This window comes from Scyliorhinus torazame, chromosome 1, assembly GCF_047496885.1.
Source record: "Scyliorhinus torazame isolate Kashiwa2021f chromosome 1, sScyTor2.1, whole genome shotgun sequence".
NCBI classification, from domain to species: domain Eukaryota; kingdom Metazoa; phylum Chordata; class Chondrichthyes; order Carcharhiniformes; family Scyliorhinidae; genus Scyliorhinus; species Scyliorhinus torazame.
The window spans coordinates 291,412,364-291,435,183 of record NC_092707.1 but is presented as its reverse complement, the minus strand read 5'-3'; the positions used below and the strand labels follow the sequence as shown (position 1 = coordinate 291,435,183).

The window sequence follows — 22,820 nt, the reverse complement described above, 5'->3', positions numbered from 1 at the left end:
GGCGGGAACAGCAGAGGCGCCGTTACCAACGCCCTCAGTCTAGTGCCCTTACAAGATGTCGCCTCTATTCGCTCCCACATCGACCCCCCCCATCACCACCCACTTCCTAATCATGGGTATATGCGCCGCCCAGTAATAATTACTAAAGTTCGGGAGTGCCAGCCTGACCTTCCCCCCCTGCTACGCACCAACATTCCCTTTTTAACTCGCGGGGTCTTGCCCGCCCATACAAAGCCCGAGATCGCCTTGTTGACCCGTTTAAAAAAGGACCGAGGAATAAAGATGGAGAGGCACTGAAACACAAACAGGAATCTCGGGAGAACCATCATTTTCACTGTCTGAACCCTCCCAGCCAGTGACAGCGGGAACACGTCCCACCTCCGAAAATCCTCCTTTATTTGGTCTACTAGTCGGGCCAGATTAAGCTTGTGGATGTGTTCCCATTCCCGCGCCACTTGGATGCATAGGTACCGAAAGCTTCCCCCTACCACTCTAAACGGCAGATTCCCCAATTGCCTCTCCTGCCCCCTTGCCTGGATCGCGAACATCTCGCTTTTCCCCATGTTCAATTTATAACCCGAAAACCGGCCAAAATCCCCCAGAATCCCCATAATTACTTCCATCCCTTCCAATGGGTCCGACATATATAAGAGCAGATCGTCCGCTTATAGCGAGACTCTGTGTTCCACCCCTCCCCGGACCAGCCCCCTCCAGCCCTTTGAGGCTCTCAACGCAATTGCCAGCGGCTCTATGGCCAGTGCGAACAACAGCAGGGACAGGGGGTATCCCTGCCTCGTCCCCCGGTGCAGCCTAAAATAGCCCAATGTCAGCCTGTTCATCCGAACACTTGCCACGGGCGCTTGATACAGCAGCCTGACCCAGTCAATAAAGCCCCGCCCAAATCCAAACCGCCCCAGTACCTCCCACAGATAATCCCATTCCACCCAGTCAAATACCTTCTCTGCGTCCATTGCGACCACTACATCTACGTCCCTACCCTCTGGGGGCATCATAATTACATTCAACAGCCTTCTTACGTTGGCCACCAACTGCCTCCCCTTAACAAATCCCATCTGATCCTCCCCAATCACGTCTGGGACGCAGTCCTCAATCCTTGAGGACACTATCTTAGCCAACAATTTGGCATCTACATTTAGTAGGGAGATTGGTCTGGAGGACCCGTAACTCCGGGTCCTTATCCCGCTTCAGGATCAATGAGATAGTGGCCTGTGACATCGTCAGAGGCAGCCTCCTCTCTCTCTCCTGTGCCTCCAGTATCCCAGAGAACTTTTTGTAAAACTCCACGAGGCACCCATCTGGTCCTGGGGCTTTACCCGGCTGCATGGCGTTCAGCACATCTGCTATCTCTTCCAACCCGATCGGGGCCCCCAGCCCTTCTACCAACTCTTCATCAACCTTCGGGAACTTCAGCCTCCCTAAGAATTGCCTCATCCCCTCCGGCCCAGCTGGAGGTTCCGACTCATACAGCCTGCTGTAAAATTCCTCGAACGCCTTATTGACCCCAGCTGAATCTCCGACCAGGTTCCCATCCCTGTCCCTTACTTTCCCAATCTCCCTGGCCGCCTCCCACTTTCTAAGCTGCTGCGCAAGCATTCTACCGGCCTTCTCCCCATATTCATAGATCGTCCCCCCTTGCCTTCCTCAGCTGCTCCACCGCCTACCCTGTAGTTAACAAGCCAAACTCCGCCTGTGGTCTCCGTCGTTCCCTTAGAAGCCCTGCCTCTGGGGTCTCCGCATACCTCCTGTCGACCTGTAGTATTTTCTTTATCAGTCGGTCCGTCTCTGCTCTGTCTGCCTTCACCAAGTGGGTCCGTATCGAGATCAGCTCCCCTCTAACCACCGCCTTCAACGCCTCCCAGACCACTGCAGCCGAAACGTCCCCCGTGTCGTTGACTTCCAGATAGTTCTGGATACATTTCATCAGCCGCCCACACACCTCATCAGCTAAAAGTCCCATGTCCAGCCTCCAGTGTGGGCGCTGGCTACCTTCCTTGCTCACCTGTAGGTCAACCCAGTGCGGGGCATGATCCGAGATCGTGATCGCTGAATACTCAGTGTCCACTACCCCCATCAGTAAAGCCCTAGTCAGGATAAAAAAATCAATGTGGGAGTATACTCTATGCACGTGCGAGTAGAAGGAAAACTCCTTTACTCTCGGCCGCCCAAATTTCCATGGGTCCACCCCCCAACTGTTCCATAAACCCCTTTAGCTCCTTTGCCATTGACGGCATCCTACCTGTCCTTGAGCTACATTGGTCTAGCCCTGGGTTAATGACTGCGTCCGTTCCTTCGGATCCCTCCGGGAGACCCACAATTCTCAGGTTCTGCCAGCGGGATCTGTTCTCTAGATCCTTCACCTTCTCCTGGTGCCTTTTCTGCTGGTCTCTCAGCATCCCCACCTCCAACTCCACTGCAGTTTGGTGCTCCTCCTGCTCAGTCAGTGCCTTCTCCATTTTCTGGACCGCCCGATCTTGAGCAGCCAGTCTGAGTTCCAGCCGCGCAATCAATTCCTCAATCGGACCAAGCATTTCTGTGTCTGCTTGGCGAAGCCCTCCTGTATGAACTGCATCAGCTGCTCCGTCGACCGCTGGGTCGTCAAGCCAGAACTCCGGTCGTCCGCCATGCTGTCTCCCACTGCAGCCTCAACCCAAGCCTTCTCCGTTCACCTATTTCTTCCTTTGCGAGCACTCCTGGTCCGCTTCTCCATGCACTAATGTAGGATTCCTCTTCACAATTGCGGCCAACATCAATTTTCCACTTCAGATCCGACAAAAAATCTGGGAAAAAGGTCTTCCGACCCGAGCGGGAGCCACCAAATGTGCAACCTACTCCTTCATAGCCACCACCGGAAGTGTCGACAATGTAAACTTTATAAGGTGGTTGTTGGCCGCCAATACCTAGTCAAAGCTTAGACAAAGAGTCATCCAGACTCGAAACGTTAGCTCCCTTCTCTCTCTCTCCACAGTTGCTGTCAGACCTGCTGGGATTAACCAGTATTTTCTGTTTTTGTTTCAAATTCCAGCATTCGCGGTAATTTGCTTTTATCTTAGGGAATATGTGAAGGTCAATGAGAATAGGATGGTCTCGCCCTCTACTCTATGGGAAGCGTTGAAGACGATGATTAGAGGGGAGATCATATAATAGAAGGCACACATGGACGGGGAGGCAAGGAGCCGCAGAAGTTAGTGGATGAGATCCTGGGAGTGGACCGTGGATATGCGAGCAACCCAACTCCGGAACTATTGGCAAGCAGGAAAAAGTTGCAAATGCAATTTGGCCTGCTCCCTACAGATAGGGCGGTGCGCCAGTTGAGACGTTTGATTGGGGTGGTGTATGAGTGTGGGAAGATGGCCAGCCGTCTCTTAGCTCACCAGCTAAGGCAGCAGGAGGCTGCGACGGAGATCATACAGGTTAGGGATTCTGAGGGCAGGCTAGTTTCCACCCTGGACAAGGTGAATGAGGCATTTTGGACCTTTCATGAGGGGCTTTATAGGTCGGAGCCGTCAGAGGGCAAGTGGGAAAATGCAGAGCTTTTAGAGGGTCTGGAGTTTCCAAAGGTGGAGGAGGAATCACGGCAAGAGCTGGAGGCACCGCTGGGATTGGAGGAGGTCCTAACAGGGTTAGGAAAAATGCAGACAAGGAAGGCACCGGGGCCGGATAGGTTCCTGGTGGAATTCTACAAGAGGTTTGCGGATTGACTGGTTCTGTTATTGATGGAGATGTTTAACAATTCGCTGGCAGGGTTCTCTCCCCCAGACAAGTGTGCAGGCATTCTCTTCTCCTGAAAAAGGATAAGGATCCCACAGATTGCAGGTCATATCGCCCAATGTCATTGCTCAATGTAGACACAAAACATTTGGCCAAGATCCTGGCGTTGAGGTTGGAACCTTGCCTCCCGGATACAGTTGGGGAGGACCAGGCGGGATTTATGAAGGACCAAAAGTTTTTGCCCAATGTGAGGCGACTGGTTAATGTGGTTCTCAATCCAGCGGTTGGGACAGAACCCGAGATAATTGTTCACTGGATGCAGAAAAAGTGTTCGATAGGGTCGAGTAGAGGTACCTCTTCACAGTTTTGGAGAAATTTGGTTGGGCCCTGGGTGCGGTTGTTCTATGAGGCTCCTTCTGCAAGCATTCATATCAACATCAGGAGTTTGACAAAGCTTTGACCCGCTTTGACAAAGGATCATCTGGACTCAAAACATTAGCTCTTTTCTCTCCCTACAGATGCTGCCAGACCTTCTGAGATTTTCCAGCATTTCTCTTTGGTTTCAGATTCCAACATTTGCTTTTATCCGGAGTTTGAGGTCCATTTAGTCTGTATAGCGCGACAAGGCAGGGGTGTCCTATGTCTCTTGTTTGTGTTGGCGATTGAGCCACTGGCTATTGCCCTGAGGGCCTCAAATAAGTGGAGAGGGATAGTTAGGGGTGGGGGTGGAACACGGTGTCATTGTAGACGGATGACGTTCTGCTATACATGAGGGATCCCGGGGACAGTTATGAAGGCCATAATGAGTATATTGAAGAACTTTGGCTCCTTCTCTGGATACAAGCAAAATTTAGGGAAGAGTCAGTATTTTGTGGTCAGCACTTCTGGGAGGGCTGCCGGTCTTGGGGGGGGGTTACCTTTCCACCTGACTGGGACAAGCTTTTGGTATTTGGGGGTCCAGGTGACTGGGATTGGGCGCAGATCCGCAAGCTGAATTATACCAGCCTAGTGAGTAGGGTCAATGCTAACCTGCAAAGGTGGGAGAGCCAGTGAAAGGCGGGCCGGGTTCAAATCTATCAAGATGAACATCTTACTGAGAATCTTGTTCTTATTTCACGGTCTTCCGGTATTTTTATCCAAGTAATTTGTTCGGGGATTGAGCTGCTTACATCAGGTTTCGTATTGGCGGGAAAAACTCCAAGGATTTGGAAAGGGATCCTGCGGAGGGACAGACAGTCAGAGGGACTTGTGCTGCCTACTTTGATGTTTTATTACTGGGCCGCCAACGCAGCGAAGGTGTTGGGTTGGGGTGAAGACCCAGGGTCTACCTGAGTGCGGATGTAGTCTGGTTTGTGTAGAGGGTCCAGTTTGGGGGTGCTGGTGACATTGCAGTCTGACATTTGCTCCAGCAAAATATTCGTCAAACCTGGTGGTTGTCTCCACTTTAAAAATATGGAGGCAACTCTGTCAGTATTTCAAGTTGGGGTCAGTGTCAAGTCGGGCCCCCATTTCTATGAACCACTTTGAGCCGGCGAAGTTGAATGCGACATTTGAGGGGTGGAAGGGGAAGGGACTGGAGAGGGTGAGTGATTTATTCCTGGAGGGGCGGTTTGCCAGCCTGGATGAGTTGAAAGAGAAAGTTGGGATCTTGGGCTCGGGTGTGTTCAGGTACCTCCATGTACGAAATTATGTTCAATGGACGTTCCCGATATTCCCGGTGGTGCCGCCATCAACCTGATTGGAGAGAATTTTATCTTGTGCGGGATCAGAAGAGGGTAGTACGCCTGGCATATATGGGTGGATTCTGGGGGAGGATCTGGTCCTGGTGGAAGGGGTGAAGGTCAAATGGGAGGAGGAGCTGGGGCCTATATTGGAGGAGGAGGTGTGGAGTGAGGCCCTTTGCAGGGTGAACGCTACGTCATCCTGTGCTAGGCTGGGCCTGATCCAGCTCAAGGTAGTGTTTAGGGTGCACCTCACTAAAGCCACAATGAGCCGTTTCTTTGCGGGGTTTGAGGATAGGTGTGAATGCTGTTCGAGAGGGCTCGCAAATCACATGTCCTGGTCCTGTCCCAAGCTTGTGGCTTTTTGGGTGTCTTTTTTCAGCACCGTATCGGCAATTATGAACATTGAACCGGAGCCCTGTCCTTTAGTGGCTATATTTGGGGTATCGGACGGGCAGAGCTGTGGATGGATGGGGAGGGGATAGATGTCCTGGCCTTCACATCGCTGGTTGTGCGGAGGCGAATCTTCTGATGAGTTGGAGGCTGGCAATACCACCCACCTAGTGCCTTGGCATGGCTGGGTGACTAAATAGGAGTTTTGTACCTCAAAAAGTCAAATACACCAGGAGGGAGGGGGGCAGAGGGGGCTTTTTGGTTTACTAGATTATTGTTTTGGTTTTCTTTTAGTTGATTGTTGTTTGGAATATTTGTACTTTTTTGTATTTTCTGATATAAAATGACAAAAGTTGAATTGGGGCAGCATGGTAGCAGTGGTTAGCATTGTTGCTTCACAGCGCCAGGGACCCAGGTTCGACCCCGTGTCAGCGTGGGTTTCCTCCGGGTGCTCCGCTTTCCTCCCACAAGTCCCAAAAGACGTGCTTGTTAGAGAAATCGGACATTCTGATTTCTCCCTCAGTGTACCCGAACAGGCGCCTGAGTGTGGCGACGAGGGGCTTTTCACAGTCAGTTCATTGCAGTGTAATGTAGGCCTACTTGTGGCACTAACAAAAAAGTTATAAAAATACTTTAAAAACAAGAAATTCATAAAATAAAGATTTGTATTTATAAAGTGGCTTTTACGACCTCAGGACACCATAATGCACTTTATACATCAACATTAAGCACTTTATAGTCATCTTAGTTCTAGGGCATCACTGCAGGAGTGCCTCAGGTCCTAGGTCCAACTAGGTGCAACCATCTTCAGTTGTTTCATCAATGACCTTCTGTCGAACACGAGGTCAGAAGTGGGGATGTTCACAGATGACTGCACAATGTTCAGCACCATTTGTAACTCGACGGATACAAAAGCAGTCACTGTCCATGTGTAGCAAAAACTAGACAAAATTCATGCTTGGCTGACAAGTGGCAAGTAACATTTGCACCACCAGAGTGCCAGGCAATTACCATCTCCAACAAGAGAGGACCTAACCAACGTGCTTAACATTCAATGGCATTACCATCGTTGAATCCCCTACTATCAACATCTTGAGGATTACCATTGACCAGAAGCTGAACTGGACTAGCCATATAAATACTGTGTCTACCAGAGCACTTCAAAGGCGATGAATTCTGCGGCGAGTAACTCACCTCCTGACCCCCCAAAGCCTGTCCACTATCTACAAGGCACAAGTCAGGAGTGTAATGGAATACTCTCCACTTGCTTGAATGAGAGCAGCTCCAACACTCAAAAAGCTCGATAATGGGGACAGCACGGTGGCGCAGTGGGTTAGCCCTGCAGCCTCACGGGTCGAGGTCCCAGGTTCGATCCCAGCTCTGGGTCACTGTCCGTGTGGAGTTTGCACATTCTCCCTGTGTTTGCGTGGGTTTTGCCCGCACAACCCAAAAGCTGTTCAGGGTAGGTGGATTGGCCATGCCAAATTGCCCCTTAATTGGAAAAAATGAATTGGGTAATCTAAATTTTTTTTTTTTTTTTTTTTAAAAAGCTCGATATCACTAAGGATGAAACCGCCCGCTTGATTTCACACTTAAATCCCTTCACAAACATCCAATCCCTCCACATTGACGAACAGAAGCAGCAGAAGATGCACTGCAGGAACTCATTAACGTTCCTTTCGGCAGCACCTTCCAAACCCACATCCACACCATCATCTGAAGACTCCCCTCCAAATCACTCCCCATCCGGACTTGGAAATATCTTGCCATTCCTTCACTGTCACTGGGTTAAAATCCCGGAATTCCCTCCCTAACAGCACTGCGGATGTACCTACACCTGACTGCAGCAGTTCAAGTAGATAGCTCACCACCACCTTCTGAAGGGCAACTAAGGATGGGCAATAAATCAAGAAATCGCTGGGAGGTATGTCTGTCCTTTAAAAGCACTTGTCTTTGCAGGGGCAGGCCAGTCGATTTCGGCGGGAGAATCAGCTGGTGAGTCAGTTTCAGCGGGAGCAGTGCGGAAGTGGTTGCTGGGAGGTAAGTCTGTCCTTTAAAAGCACTTGTCTTTGCAGGTGCAGGCCAGTCGATTTCGGCGTGAGAACAGCTGGTGAGTCAGTTTCAGCGGGAGCAGTGCGGAAGTGGTCGCTGGGAGGTAAGTCTGTCCTTTAAAAGCACTTGTCTTTGCAGGGGCAGGCCATTCGATTTCGGCGGGAGGATCAGCTGGTGAGTCAGTTTCAGCGGGAGCAGTGCGGAAGTGGTTGCTGGGAGGTAAGTCTGTCCTTTAAAAGCACTTGTCTTTGCAGGGGCAGGCCAGTCGATTTCGGCGGGAGAATCAGCTGGTGAGTCAGTTTCAGCGTGAGCAGTGCGGAAGTGGTTGCTGGGAGGTAAGTCTGTCCTTTAAAAGCACTTGTCTTTGCAGGGGCAGGTCAGTCGATTTCGGCGTGAAAACAGCTGGTGAGTCAGTTTCAGCGGAAGCAGTGCAGAAGTGGTCGCTGGGAGGTAAGTCTGTCCTTTAAAAGCACTTGTCTTTGCAGGGGCAGGCCAGTCGATTTCGGCTTGAGAACAGCTGGTGAGTCAGTTTCAGCGGGAGCAGTGCGGAAGTGGTCGCTGGGAGGTAAGTCTGTCCTTTAAAAGCACTTGTCTTTGCAGGGGCAGGCCAGTCGATTTCGGCGGGAGAATCAGCCGGTGAGTCAGTTTCAGCGGGAGCAGTGCGGAAGTGGTTGCTGGGAGGTAAGTCTGTCCTTTAAAAGCACTTGTCTTTGCAGGGGCAGGCCAGTCGATTTTGGCGGGAGAACAGCTGGCTGGTTAGTCAATTTCAGCAGGAGGTGAGAACATTGTTTTTTTTTTAAAATTAGTGTTTTAGGCGGGAACAGGAAGTCGACCCGCGGACGTCTGGGAAGACCCTCACCAATAAATTCTGGTGGAGAGGAAACCCGAGACACTACACGTGTAGTGTCTCCCACCCGCCCTCCTCCTCTAACCTAATAATAAAACCCATTGGTCTGAGGTAAGTACCATATTTTATTATATTATTATTATTTTTTATAAAAAATTTAATTTAGTTGTTAGCCAGATCTTGGTAGAAAGTTAGAGGAACGGCAGGGAAGGGAGTGCAATGTTCCTCCTGCAGGATGTTTGAGGTGAGGGATGCAGTTAGTGTCCCTGCTGATTTTACCTGCAGGAAGTGCTGCCATCTCCAGCTCCTCCAAGACCGAGTTAGGGAACTGGAGCTGGAGTTGGAAGAACTTCGGATCATTCGGGAGGCAGAAGGGGTCATAGATAGCAGCTTCAGGGAATTAGTTACACCAAAGATTGGAGATAGGTGGGTAACTGTAAGAGGGGCTGGGAAAAAGCAGTCAGTGCAGGGATCCCCTGCGGTCGTTCCCCTGAGAAACAAGTATACCGCTTTGGATACTTGTGGGGGGGACGACTTACCAGGGGTAAGCCATGGGGTACGGGCCTCTGGCACGGAGTCTGTCCCTGTTGCTCAGAAGGGAAGGGGGGAAGAGGAGCAGAGCATTAGTAATTGGGGACTCTATAGTCAGGGGCACAGATAGGAGATTTTGTGGGAGCGTGAGAGACTCACGTTTGGTATGTTGCCTCCCAGGTGCAAGGGTACGTGATGTCTCAGATCGTGTTTTCCGGGTCCTTAGGGGGGAGGGGGAGCAGCCCCAAGTCGTGGTCCACATTGGCACTAACGACATAGGTAGGAAAGGGGACAAGGATGTCAGGCAGGCTTTCAGGGAGCTAGGATGGAAGCTCAGAACTAGAACAAACAGAGTTGTTATCTCTGGGTTGTTGCCCGTGCCACGTGATAGTGAGATGAGGAATAGGGAGAGAGAGCATTTAAACACGTGGCTACAGGGATGGTGCAGGTGGGAGGGATTCAGATTTCTGGATAACTGGGGCTCTTTCTGGGGAAGGTGGGACCTCTACAGACAGGATGGTCTACATCTGAACCTGAGGGGCACAAATATCCTGGGGGGGAGATTTGTTAGTGCTCTTTGGGGGGTTTAAACTAATGCAGCAGGGGCATGGGAACCTGGATTGTAGTTTTAGAGTAAGGGAGAATGAGAGTATAGAGGTCAGGAGCACAGATTTGACGTCGCAGGAGGGGGCCAGTGTTCAGGTAGGTGGTTTGAAGTGTGTCTACTTCAATGCCAGGAGTATACGAAACAAGGTAGGGGAACTGGCAGCATGGGTTGGTACCTGGGACTTCAATGTTGTGGCCATTTCGGAGACATGGATAGAGCAGGGACAGGAATGGATGTTGCAGGTTCCGGGGTTTAGGTGCTTTAGTAAGCTCAGAGAAGGAGGCAAAAGAGGGGGAGGTGTGGCGCTGCTAGTCAAGAGCAGTATTACGGTGGCGGAGAGGATGCTAGATGGGGACTCTTCTTCCGAGGTAGTATGGGCTGAAGTTAGAAACAGGAAAGGAGAGGTCACCCTGTTGGGAGTTTTTTATAGGCTTCCTAATAGTTCTAGGGATGTAGAGGAAAGGATGGCGAAAATGATTCTGGATAAGAGCGAAAGTAACAGGGTAGTTATTATGGGAGACTTTAACTTTCCAAATATTGACTGGAAAAGATATAGTTCGAGTACAATAGATGGGTCGTTTTTTGTACAGTGTGTGCAGGAGGGTTTCCTGAAACAATATGTTGACAGGCCAACAAGAGGCGGGGCCACGTTGGATTTGGTTTTGGGTAATGAACCAGGCCAGGTGTTGGATTTGGAGGTAGGAGAGCACTTTGGGGACAGTGACCACAATTCGGTGACGTTTACGTTAAGGATGGAAAGGGATAAGTATACACCGCAGGGCAAGAGTTATAGCTGGGGGAAGGGCAATTATGATGCCATTAGACGTGACTTGGGGGGGGGGATAAGGTGGAGAAGTAGGCTGCAAGTGTTGGGCACACTGGATAAGTGGGGCTTGTTCAAGGATCAGCTACTGCGTGTTCTTGATAAGTATGTACCGGTCAGACAGGGAGGAAGGCGTCGAGCGAGGGAACCGTGGTTTACCAAGGAAGTGGAATCTCTTGTTAAGAGGAAGAAGGAGGCCTATGTGAAGATGAGGTGTGAAGTTTCGGTTGGGGCGATGGATAGTTACAAGGTAGCGAGGAAGGTTCTAAAGAGAGAGCTAAGACGAGCAAGGAGGGGACACGAGAAGTATTTGGCAGGAAGGATCAAGGAAAACCCAAAAGCTTTCTATAGGTATGTCAGGAATAAGCGAATGACTAGGGAAAGAGTAGGACCAGTCAAGGACAGGGATGGGAAATTGTGTGTGGAGTCTGAAGAGATAGGCGAGATACTAAATGAATATTTTTCGTCAGTATTCACTCAGGAAAAAGATAATGTTGTGGAGGAGAATGCTGAGCCCCAGGCTAATAGAATAGATGGCATTGAGGTACGTAGGGAAGAGGTGTTGGCAATTCTGGACAGGCTGAAAATAGATAAGTCCCCGGGACCTGATGGGATTTATCCTAGGATTCTATGGGAGGCCAGGGAAGAGATTGCTGGACCTTTGGCTTTGATTTTTATGTCATCATTGGCTACAGGAATAGTGCCAGAGGACTGGAGGACAGCAAATGTGGTCCCTTTGTTCAAAAAGGGGAGCAGAGACAACCCCGGCAACTATAGACCGGTGAGCCTCACGTCTGTAGTGGGTAAAGTCTTGGAGGGGATTATAAGAGACAAGATTTATAATCATCTAGATAGGAATAATATGATCAGGGATAGTCAGCATGGCTTTGTGAAGGGTAGGTCATGCCTCACAAACCTTATTGAGTTCTTTGAGAAGGTGACTGAACAGGTAGATGAGGGTAGAGCAGTTGATGTGGTGTATATGGATTTCAGCAAAGCGTTTGATAAGGTTCCCCACGGTAGGCTATTGCAAAAAATACGGAGGCTGGGGATTGAGGGTGATTTAGAGATGTGGATCAGAAATTGGCTAGCTGAAAGAAGACAGAGGGTGGTGGTTGATGGGAAATGTTCAGAATGGAGTACAGTCACAAGTGGAGTACCACAAGGATCTGTTCTGGGGCCGTTGCTGTTTGTCATTTTTATCAATGACCTAGAGGAAGGCGCAGAAGGGTGGGTGAGTAAATTTGCAGACGATACTAAAGTCGGTGGTGTTGTCGATAGTGTGGAAGGATGTAGCAGGTTACAGAGGGATATAGATAAGCTGCAGAGCTGGGCTGAGAGGTGGCAAATGGAGTTTAATGTAGAGAAGTGTGAGGTGATTCACTTTGGAAGGAATAACAGGAATGCGGAATATTTGGCTAATGGTAAAGTTCTTGAAAGTGTGGATGAGCAGAAGGATCTAGGTGTCCATGTACATAGATCCCTGAAAGTTGCCACCCAGGTTGATAGGGTTGTGAAGAAGGCCTATGGAGTGTTGGCCTTTATTGGTAGAGGGATTGAGTTCCGGAGTCGGGAGGTCATGTTGCAGCTGTACAGAACTCTGGTACGGCCGCATTTGGAGTATTGCGTACAGTTCTGGTCACCGCATTATAGGAAGGACGTGGAGGCTTTGGAGCGGGTGCAGAGGAGATTTACCAGTATGTTGCCTGGTACGGAGGGAAAATCTTATGAGGAAAGGCTGATGGACTTGAGGTTGTTTTCGTTGGAGAGAAGAAGGTTAAGAGGAGACTTAATAGAGGCATACAAAATGATCAGGGGGTTGGATAGGGTGGACAGTGAGAGCCTTCTCCCGCGGATGGAAATGGCTGGCACGAGGGGACATAGCTTTAAACTGAGGGGTAATAGATATAGGACAGAGGTCAGAGGTAGGTTCTTTACGCAAAGAGTAGTGAGGCCGTGGAATGCCCTACCTGCTACAGTAGTGAACTCGCCAACATTGAGGGCATTTAAAAGTTTATTGGATAAACATATGGATGATAATGGCATAGTGTAGGTTAGATGGCTTTTGTTTCGGTGCAACATCGTGGGCCGAAGGGCCTGTACTGCGCTGTATTGTTCTATGTTCTATGTTAAATGCTGGCCTAGCTAACAACGCCCACATCTAGTAAAATGAATTAAAAGTGGGGATATTCGTTGATGACTGCACAATGTCCAGCACAATTTGCAACTCCTCAAATACTGAAACAATCCATGTTAAAATGCAGCAAGACCTGGACAATATCAAGGTTTGGGCTGACAAGTAATATTCGTGCTGCACAGGTGCCAGGCAATGACCATCTCCAACAAGGGACAATGAATTGAGCAATAATAATAGAACCACCCAAGGCTAGCAAATAATGCAGATGAGCTGAGAGCACAGATAGAAATGCGGCAGTCTGATATCACAGCCATTACAGAAACATGATTAAAAGGACAGGAATGGCAGAAACCTTGGTTGCAGGTTTCTCAAAAAAGCATAGTAGATTTTTGACCAGTAAAAACACAATGGGCCAAGTGGGCTTATTCTATCCCCATAAACTTTTTGTGATTCGAAGTCACATGGAGGCTCAAGGGCATTCAAGCCTCTGATCTCCGCGTAAGCGTTCTCCAAGGCGGCCTTCAGGACGCGCGACAACGCAAAATCGCCGAGCAGAAACTTATAGCCAAGTTCCGCACACATGAGTACAGCCTCAACCGGGACCTTAGATTCATGTTGCATTACATTCATCCCCCACCATCTGGCCTGGGCTTGCAAAATCCTACCAACTGTCCTGGCTTGAGACAATTCACACCTCTTTAACCTGGGGTTACCCCTATCTCTGGATCTGTAAAGACTTAATTACCTGCAAATGCTCGCATTCAAAGCATTGTCTTGCATCTTTGACTTTGTCTACATATATGTTTCTGGAATCTACCTCTTCATTCACCTGAGGAAGGAGCAGTGCTCCGAAAGCTAATGATTTGAAACAAACCTGTTGGACTTTAACCTGGTGTTGGAAGACTTCTTACAGGAATCATAGAAACCCTACAGTGCAGAAGGAGGCCATTTGGCCCATCGAGTCTGAACCTGACTCTCTGAAACAGCACCCCACCTAGGCCCCTGCCTTTTCACTGTAACCCCACCTAAGCCTTTGGACACTAAGGGGCAATTTAGCATGGCCAATCCACCTAACATGCACATCTTTGGACTGTGGAAGGAAACCAGGGCACCCGGAGGAAACCCAAACAGTGACGGGGAGAAAGTGCAAGCACCACACAGACAGTCGCTCGAGGCGGGAATCAAACCCGGTTCCCTGGCGCTGTGAGGCAGTAATGGTTTGTACTGTTTCCATAGGTAAATTACTTAGCTGGTGAAGGAGATTATAGCTCTTGTTCCTAATGCTCAGTGGCCAGAATTTTACATCCCCCACTCCCCATCCCTCAGCGGGTCTGAGGAGGTGGTGGTGGTGATGGGAGGAGGAGGCACATGCAAAATTGAATGGAGGGGCTTGTCTCCAGTATATAGGAGCATTAATTTCAGTTAATTGACAATCCCCACATTTGCTTAGCTGACTAAGCATATATCAAAATACAATATAAAATAGTCAGTTTATGAACTTGAAGTCAATCCAAACCAACAGGTGAAAACAGTACGTACGTATCAAAGACATTCAGCAGCCAGTTCAAACACATATCGACACAGAGTGGCACATTGACCAAGTCCTTATGGTTTTGTTCCAAGCCATCATAAATGGTTGTTAAACAGTTGATCACTTCAGTCACATTTAGAAGTTGCTCGTTTTGTGTCAATTTGTGCTGCTCGAAGATGCATTGTGCTGTGTGTAACTCCAACAGATCCACTACAAAGGAGGAAGGAAACAACTTCAATAAAGGCTTTAACTTACTAGAGCAATTCAAACAAAATGTACATTAATTTATTCATTCATTTCTGTCCCAGAAATAAATACAATAATTCAGAGAAATATTTTAGAATGTCAAAAGCAGGCCACCTCATTGTAAAGGAGCAGTTCGGAGAGCAACCTGGGAAAGACGGAGGTGCAGCATAAAAACCATGAGGTATGGAGCCAAACAACAAGTCTGAAATCTTGTATCTGAAATCTAACTAGGGAGCTGTCAGCAATGTTGGGCATGTTCTGTAATTCTATTTAGTCACTTCTGTGGATTGATGGTGGAAGGGTAGCACTGTATATTACGGATCCTGCCTAACTAAAATGTTTATGCTTTTCATCTTCCGTCCGTCTGCACCATGTTCAAAATCCAACACATCTCATTTTGCACTCTAATTAGATCTTTGCCAGGGTCTCAAACCATAGTTTTCCTATTTCTCCTGTCTGGCATTTTACATTATTTTAAATCGTAATTTATGTCACAGCTGACTCTATGTCACAGCTGACTTTATGTCACAGCTGTTATTTCTTGGTTGACAAGTTATTGTTCATTTCAATGGTGTTTGGCACTTTGGGGTTTGGCCTAGATTTCTCCTTTTTTTAAATGTTGCTGTTTTGCCATAGTGCCTTCAATAAAAAAAAAGTAGCAGTTCAGCAAACCTCGCTTCAACGTTAGTTCAGCATGCAGCCAAAATGCCCCAGCATAACTCAGTCAAAACATGAAATGTCAAGTGAACCATCCTAATGTAACAGAACCACCATAAATAAAATCCAATGGTAAGATCAGAGATGACACCTTCAGAGGTTGTATCAATTTGAATGACCAAGATGAATTTTATAAGCATCAGTCACAGAAACATTTATGTCCATTTAGCCCATCGAGTACATGCTAGCTTTACACTGAGCAATCCAGTCAGTTGCCTTCCTCCCCTTCATTCCCAATGCCCTGGAAGTTTATATCCTACATGTGCCCATCAAATTTCCCTTTGAAATCATTGATTGTCTCTTCTTCCATCACACTTGTGGGGGCGAGCTTCAGGTAATTTCAGGAGTTCAACATGAAGCATGACAAATTCAACCCAGCTAATTACTGCCCCAGCAGTCTACTTTCGATCATGAGAATGTGATGAAAGAAGTTTTTAACAGTGCTATCAAGTGGCACTTGCTCATCAATAATCTGCTCACTGACACTCAGTTTGGGTTCTGCCATTGTCACTCAGCTCCTGACCTCATTACAACCTTGGTGCAAAAGAGCTGAACCCAGAGGTGAGGTGAGAATGACTGCCCTTGACATTGAGGCAGCATTTGACCGGTTGTGGCATCAAGGAGCTCAAGCAATGGAAATCAAGGGGGAAACTCTGCCGGTTGGAGTCATGCCTAGCACAAAGGAAGATGGTTGGGGTTGTTGGAGGTCAATCATCTCAACTCCAGGGCAACACTGTAGGAGTTCCACAGGGTAGTGTCCTAGGCCCAACCATCTTCAGCTATTTCATCAATGACCTCCCTTCCATCATAAGCTCAAAAGTGGGGATGTTTGCGATAACTGCACAATGTTCAACACCATTCATGACTCCTCATTCATGAGGAGGGGTGTGGGCGTGTGAGGGAGGCCATCCAGAACTACTTGGAAATAAACGATATGGAGGATGTCTCGGCAGCAACGGTATGGGAAGCATCAAAGGCAATGGTTAGAGGGGAGCTAATTTCAATACGGGCCCATAAGGAGAAGGCGGAGCAAAGAGAGATAGAAAGGCTGGTTAGGGAAATACTCCAGTTGGACAGGAGATATTCGGAGGCCCTGGAAGCAGGGTTATTGAAGGAGCGGCAGAAGCTACAGATGGAGTTTGGTCTGTTGTCTACATGGAAGGCGATGGGGCAGCTGAGGAGGGAGATACATGAGAATGGCGAGAAAGCCAGCAAGATGCTTGCACACCAGCTAAGGAAAAGGGAGGCGGCCAGGGAGATAGGAAGAGTGAAGGACGGAGGAGGGAATATTGTCATGGACCCAGCAGGGGTGAACGGGGTGTTTAAGAAGTTTTATAGTCGGCTGTATGAGTCGGAACCCCCAGCTGGGGTGGAGGGGACGAGGCAATTCTTGGAGGGTTTCAAGTTTCCGAAGGTGGAGGAAGGGTTGGTGGAGGGGTTGGGAGCCCCGATCGGGATTGCAGAAGCAGTTGAGGGATTGGAGGTCATGCAGTCGGGCAAGTCCCCGGGCCTGCAAGGATGCTCCGTGGAATTTTACAAGAAGTTTTCTGGGATGCTGGGCCCACTGCTGGTGAGGGCATTTAACGAGGCCAGAGAACGGGGTGTCCTTCCCCCAACAATGTCACAGGCTTCGATATTGTTGATCCCGAAGCGGGAGAAGGACCCAGAGCTATGCGGGTAATACAGGCCAATTTCTCCACTGAATGTTGATGCCAAACTGCTGGCTAAAATCTTGGCCTCAAGGAAAGAAGATTGTGTCCCAGAGATGATAGGGGAAGACCAGACGGGGTTTGTTAACGGCAGGCAGCTAAAGGCCAACGTTAGAAGGCTCTTAAATGTGATCATGAGCCCTTCGAGGGGAGGGAGATGGAGATAGTGGTCGCTATGGACGCGGAAAAGACCTTCAACCGGGTGGAGTGGAATTATTTGTGAGAGGTGTTGGGACGGGTTTGGGCAGGACTTGATTGACTGGGTTTGGTTGCTGTACCAGGCACCGGTGGCGAGGGTACAGACGAATTGGCTGATGTCGGACTACTTTAAACTGCACCGGGGGACAAGGCAAGGATATCCTCTCTTCCCACTGTTGTTTGTTTTGGCCACTGGCGATGGGGCTTAGAGCATCAAAGGACTGGAAGGAGATAGTCCGGGGGGCGGGGGGGGAGATGGAACATAGGGTCTCACTATACGACACGACCTGCTCCTATATATTTCGAACCCGTTAGGGGGGGATGGGGCGATTATGCAGATCTATGGGGAATTTGGGCGATTTTCAGGGTACAAATTGAACATGGGTAAAAGTGAGATGTTTGCGATCCAGACGAGGGGACAGGATAGGAAACTGGGGGAGCTGCCATTCGGAAGCTTAGGGAATACTGCCAGGGATTTGCGGATGTCATGTCCACGGTACTTAAAACAAGGGTGGCGCCGAGTCCCGAGTGGCGATCTTTGGAGTGTCAGAAGATCCGGGCATCCAGGGGGCGAGAGAGGCTGACGTTTTGGCCTTTGCCTCCCTGGTAGCCCGGAGATGGATATTGTTAGCGTGGAGGGACTCGAAACCCCCAAAATCAGAGGTTTGGGTTAGTGACATGGCTGGGTTTCTCAGACTTGAGAAAATTAAGTTTGCCCTGAGAGGGTCAACGTTTGGGTTCGTCTAGAGGTGGCAGCTGTTTATCGACTTATTTGGGGAAAGCTATACTGCCAGCCTAGGCAATAAAGGGGGGGGGGGGTTAGTTAGGCTACTTTGTGTTTAGGGTAGGCGGGATTAGTGAGAGATGGAGAGATGTATTTGTAACGTTTATTGTTATAAAATTATAAATGCCTAATAAAATGTTTTTTTTTTTTTAATTCCTTCATGAATAACGTTATCACATTTGCTCCTGTCCAATCCTCTGCAACTACCCTCACACCTCCGCCCACTCCCACCGTATCTAGGGAAGATTGCATTGCTTGGGAAGGAGGAAAGAAAGTCCATCAGCATTGCAGCTACACTCAAGTGGTATAATGGGAAAGCTGTACCAATGAAATCAATGCCACATAAGAAGTATCGTATATCAATCATTCTGAAACTGGATGGAATTTCCCCGTGCCCCCTATTGGCAGGATTAAAGGCGGATGGGGGAGGCGGCACAAATCAGCGGCGGCAGCTCCAAAAATCGGTTTCTTGCTGACGTAAATGACGGTGGGATCTTCTGCTCCCGCCTGCCATGGCAGGTTACACTTCCCTCCAAGGGCTGATGAGAAACCGATTTGCATCCTGCTCATGGGATGCAGATTTGATTTTGATTAGATTTATTTATTGTCATGTGTACCGAGGTACAGTAAAAAGTATTGTTCTGCTTATAGTCCGTGCAGACCGCTCCATAAATGAATACATAAAACATAGTATAATAATTAATAATCAAAGAGCATACTATAATAACAGTTATAAAAGATGTAGGAAGAGGATTTGTAGGGGAGGGGGGGCTTGCAAAGAGTCACCACGCTCCGGCGCCACCTTGGAAAAAAAAATTAAAATCTAGCTGCAGCCTCTTGTTGTTTTTTGTGCCGGATGTCAGTCAGGAAGTGGAAGAGCTGGTGCGATTCCCTTGTAGTTGGCTTCCTTAGCTCATTACTGGTGTTTGGAGAAAAGCTTGATTAGCCCTCCAATTAGCTCTCCTGGTCAGACTGGCCTGATGCCACATCCACATCGCGCAGGCCTCACTCCACTCCCCAATCTTCCATCGGCCTCTCCAAGTAATGTACCGCCGGGGCTGCAGTCCATGGCCCCGCCGCCACTGAACTGATCCCGACCTTCCCAGAGGCTCTCACCATTCAACAAGACCCGATTGGAAGGCCCACCACACCCAACCATCCACGCTGCCAGCAGGGAATCACATTGGTCCAGGACATATTTGGATCAACGTGGCTTGTATATATCAGCAGTTAGCTGAAGGTAGTCTAGGACTGCCTCCAGAGTTCGGGAGGAGGTCTCTAGTGAGTGTGGATCCTGGAACATGCAGAAGTGGGTGGGGGTGCATCCATTAGGTGAATCATCCAGCTTCAGTGTCTTTGATGAGGTTCACCTTCAGGCTTTAGAAGGCCCATCTTCTTTCTTCAATGGTGGGTCAGTTATGTCTGGACACGTTTTAAAAATGACACCCAGATCTGACGGTGGGGTGTGAACCATCCGGCCTGCCCCACTGTATGAAACTTCACGAAACCCTCCCAATGCATATTTAATGAGACTGGGGTTGCGCAATATGGGTGACATACCTTTGCGAGGGGCAACATTCTCCTTTCCGCCCCCACAAGAGGATAATTCCACCTACATCTGTGGGAGACACTTTCTGTGCGGTCCACAAATTAAATTGTCTCCGTCATAATTTTATATGATGCATATTGAAATAAAAGATTTCTAACCTAAGCCTGCTTCAATAATTCGAAATTAATTGTTATTAACACTAATAATGTTCTCACCCCAACCAACTCTGATAAGCACCGCTTCGTTGTGTGCTGATTGGTTGGAAAGCAGTGGCCAAAAACAGAGATCCACTATTGATCACTAATGCAAACAACTCTGGGGTGCTTCAATCTGACACTAACTTTTAATTATTGTAATATAAATACTCACAATTATATATAAATCATAAATATACGGTTTTTAAAAATACATAAAACAAACCCACACTTTTTCTGATTGATGAAACCAGTTTTTTGGCGAACTTGCGGTTGATAAATTAGCAGTCAAGCATTTATGAAATGAAATGAAAAAATGAAAATCGCTTATTGTACTATAGTAGTGTCCCTGTTAAATATCACACTGAGGACAATCATCTCCCTGCAATCTGTAAGTAAACAGCTGTTTTCTTAAAAGCATTATTAAAACATTCTTTATACATAGCACTTTCATATTTAAGATGGGGAAGTCAGAGATGGTGAATTCATTTGAAAATGTCCAACCGTAAAGTTTGAAGACCATTGTCTTACTTAAAGGTTAAACACTAGAGGGAGATCAGATTTAGGAGGATCTATGCAAAATCTATAAGGCATCTGGAGAATGGTCAAAATGACCCAATATGTGCACTGCGACTCTTCTAGATCTCAAAGAGGAAATGGATGAATGGGATAAATCAGACACCTGATATCTAGATTCACATTAAAGTAGCTTGGCAAATCCCCATAGCTAACAGCGCTCCCATGTCAAGAAACAGAATATTAATGGTTTAACACATTAACAGAAGAAAGTTATATGTTGATTCTTTTCTACTGAAGTGCAGAAACTGTTATTTCAGGCACACACAAATGTACTTCTGCTGTGAAATAAATTCAATGATCAAAATAGCATTATCATTCTTCCCCCTCACATATAAGGGATAATCCTGCAAGGTTCTGGTCTTGTCCAGAAGTGCATCAAGGTCTAATCTTAAGAATGGGGCTATCCTTTGACAAACTCCAACAAAATATCCTCATTGTGTAACTTTGTGACAAATGCATTAAACACATAACATAGGATTCATGTCAAGCTTGGTGTTTTTTCAGTTTGTTTAACTTCCTGGCCTGTCCCCCATGATTTCTCAGGAAGCTATTACTCTATCTCTGCATCAGAACATTCTTCAAAAAGTTAATTCCTCAGTTTGATCTTGATATAGAAACTGGTCAGTTTCAGTTCAAGATCTGAATTCCACAAAATCATACTTGAATTTTTCAGTATTTGAATCATTCAACAAGTTGTTTCACGTAGGATCACCCATGAGACGAAGTGGCGTCTAAAATACTGCACATTTGCTGGAAACAGCCATGCTCAGTTGTGCTAGTTTGTATAAATCTTAGACAATATGATGGCTGTGGGTGTAAATCAACGAGGTCTGATCAAATCAGCAAAATTCATTAAAATACAATCGACACAAGATTATAGAAGATAAAGTTGTGCAAGTCTTTAGCTGCAACTGCACTATGATCTCTGCCACAAAAATCATGATACATAGAGCAACTGACTTCTTGAAAAACTTCCCTGGTAAATTATCAATCAGAAATAACAAGATGCATTCTTATGGAAAATAAAGATCTTTTTTTAAAATATAAATTTAGAGTATCCAATTAATTTTTTTCCAATTAGGGGGCAATTTAGCGTGGCCAATCCACCTACCCTGCACATCTTTGGGTTGTGGGGACGAAACCCACGCAAACATGGGGAAAATATGCAAATTCCACACGAACAGTGACCCGGAGCCGGGATCGAACCTGGGACCTCGGCGCCGTGAGGCAGGAAAATAAAGATCCAACTAATCCAATGGATTTTCTTTCGAAAAGGGAAGGCTGAAGCATCCGTAACAATCTTCAGCCAGAAGTTCCGAGTGGATGATCCATCTCGGTCTCCTCCAGAAGTCCCCAGCATCACAAATGGCATTCTTCAGACAATACGATTCACTCCAAGTGATATCAATAAATAACTAAAGGTACTGGATACTGCAAAGGCTATGGGCCCTGACAATATCCTAGCAATAGTACAGCACTGACATCTACCCGGCATTTTGGAAAGTTGCCCAGGTGTGTCCTGTACACAAGAAACAGGACAAATCCAACCCAGTCAATTACTGCCCTATCAGTCTACTCTCCATCATCAGCAAAGTGATGGAAGGAATCATGAACAGTGCTATCAAGCGGCACTTACTCAGCAATAACCTGCTTACGGATGCTCAGTTTGGGTTCCGCCAGGGTCATTCAGCTCCTGACCTCATTACAGCCTTGGTTCAAACTTGGACAAAAGAGCTGAATGCCTGAGGTGAGGTAAGAGTGACTTACCTTAACATCAAGGTAGCATTTGACCGAGTATGGCATCAAGAAGCCCCAGCTAAACTGGAATCAATGGGAATTGGGGGGGGGGGGGTCATGCCTGGCATAAAAGAAGATAGTTGTGGTGGCTGGAAGTCAATCATCTCAACTCCAGGTCATCACTGATGGCCCAACCATTTTCAGCCAATTCATCAATGATCTCCCTTCCATCACAAGGTCAGAAGTGGGGATGTTTGCGGACGACTGCATAATGTTTAGCACCATTCGCGACTCCTCAGGTAATGAAGCAGTCCATGTTCAAATGCAGCAAGACCGGGACAATATCCAGGCTTGGGCCTACTAGTGCAAGTTACATTCACACCACACAATGACCATCTCCTACAAGAGAGCCTCTTGACATTCAATGGCATTACCATCTCTGAATCCCCCATAACCAACATCCTGGGGGTTACCATTGAACTAGCCACATTAATACTGTGGCTACCAGGGCAGGTCAAAGGCTAGGATTCCTACGGCGAGTACTCACCTCCTGATCCCCCAAAGCCTGTCCATCATCTACAAAGCACAAGTTAGGAGTGTAATGGAATACTCTCCACTTGCCTGGATGAGTGCAGCTCCAACAACATTCAAGAAGCTCAGCACCATCCAGGAGAGCTTGATTGCACCCCCTTCCAGAAACATTCAAACCATCCACCACCGACGAACAGTGGCAACC

The 22,820-nt window shown here is 47.7% G+C and overlaps 1 protein-coding gene across 5 annotated transcripts in view; it reads right to left on the bottom strand.

Annotated features, from left to right (window-relative positions):
* Positions 1–22,820, bottom strand: part of utrn (utrophin) — a 770,758-nt gene that overhangs the window by 81,763 nt on the left and 666,175 nt on the right. For all 5 annotated transcript variants that reach the window (XM_072507465.1, XM_072507476.1, XM_072507484.1 and 2 more), the window contains one exon: positions 14,380–14,581. In XM_072507465.1, coding sequence (XP_072363566.1) covers positions 14,380–14,581 — 202 coding nt within the window. The remainder of the gene's footprint in view (positions 1–14,379; positions 14,582–22,820) is intronic.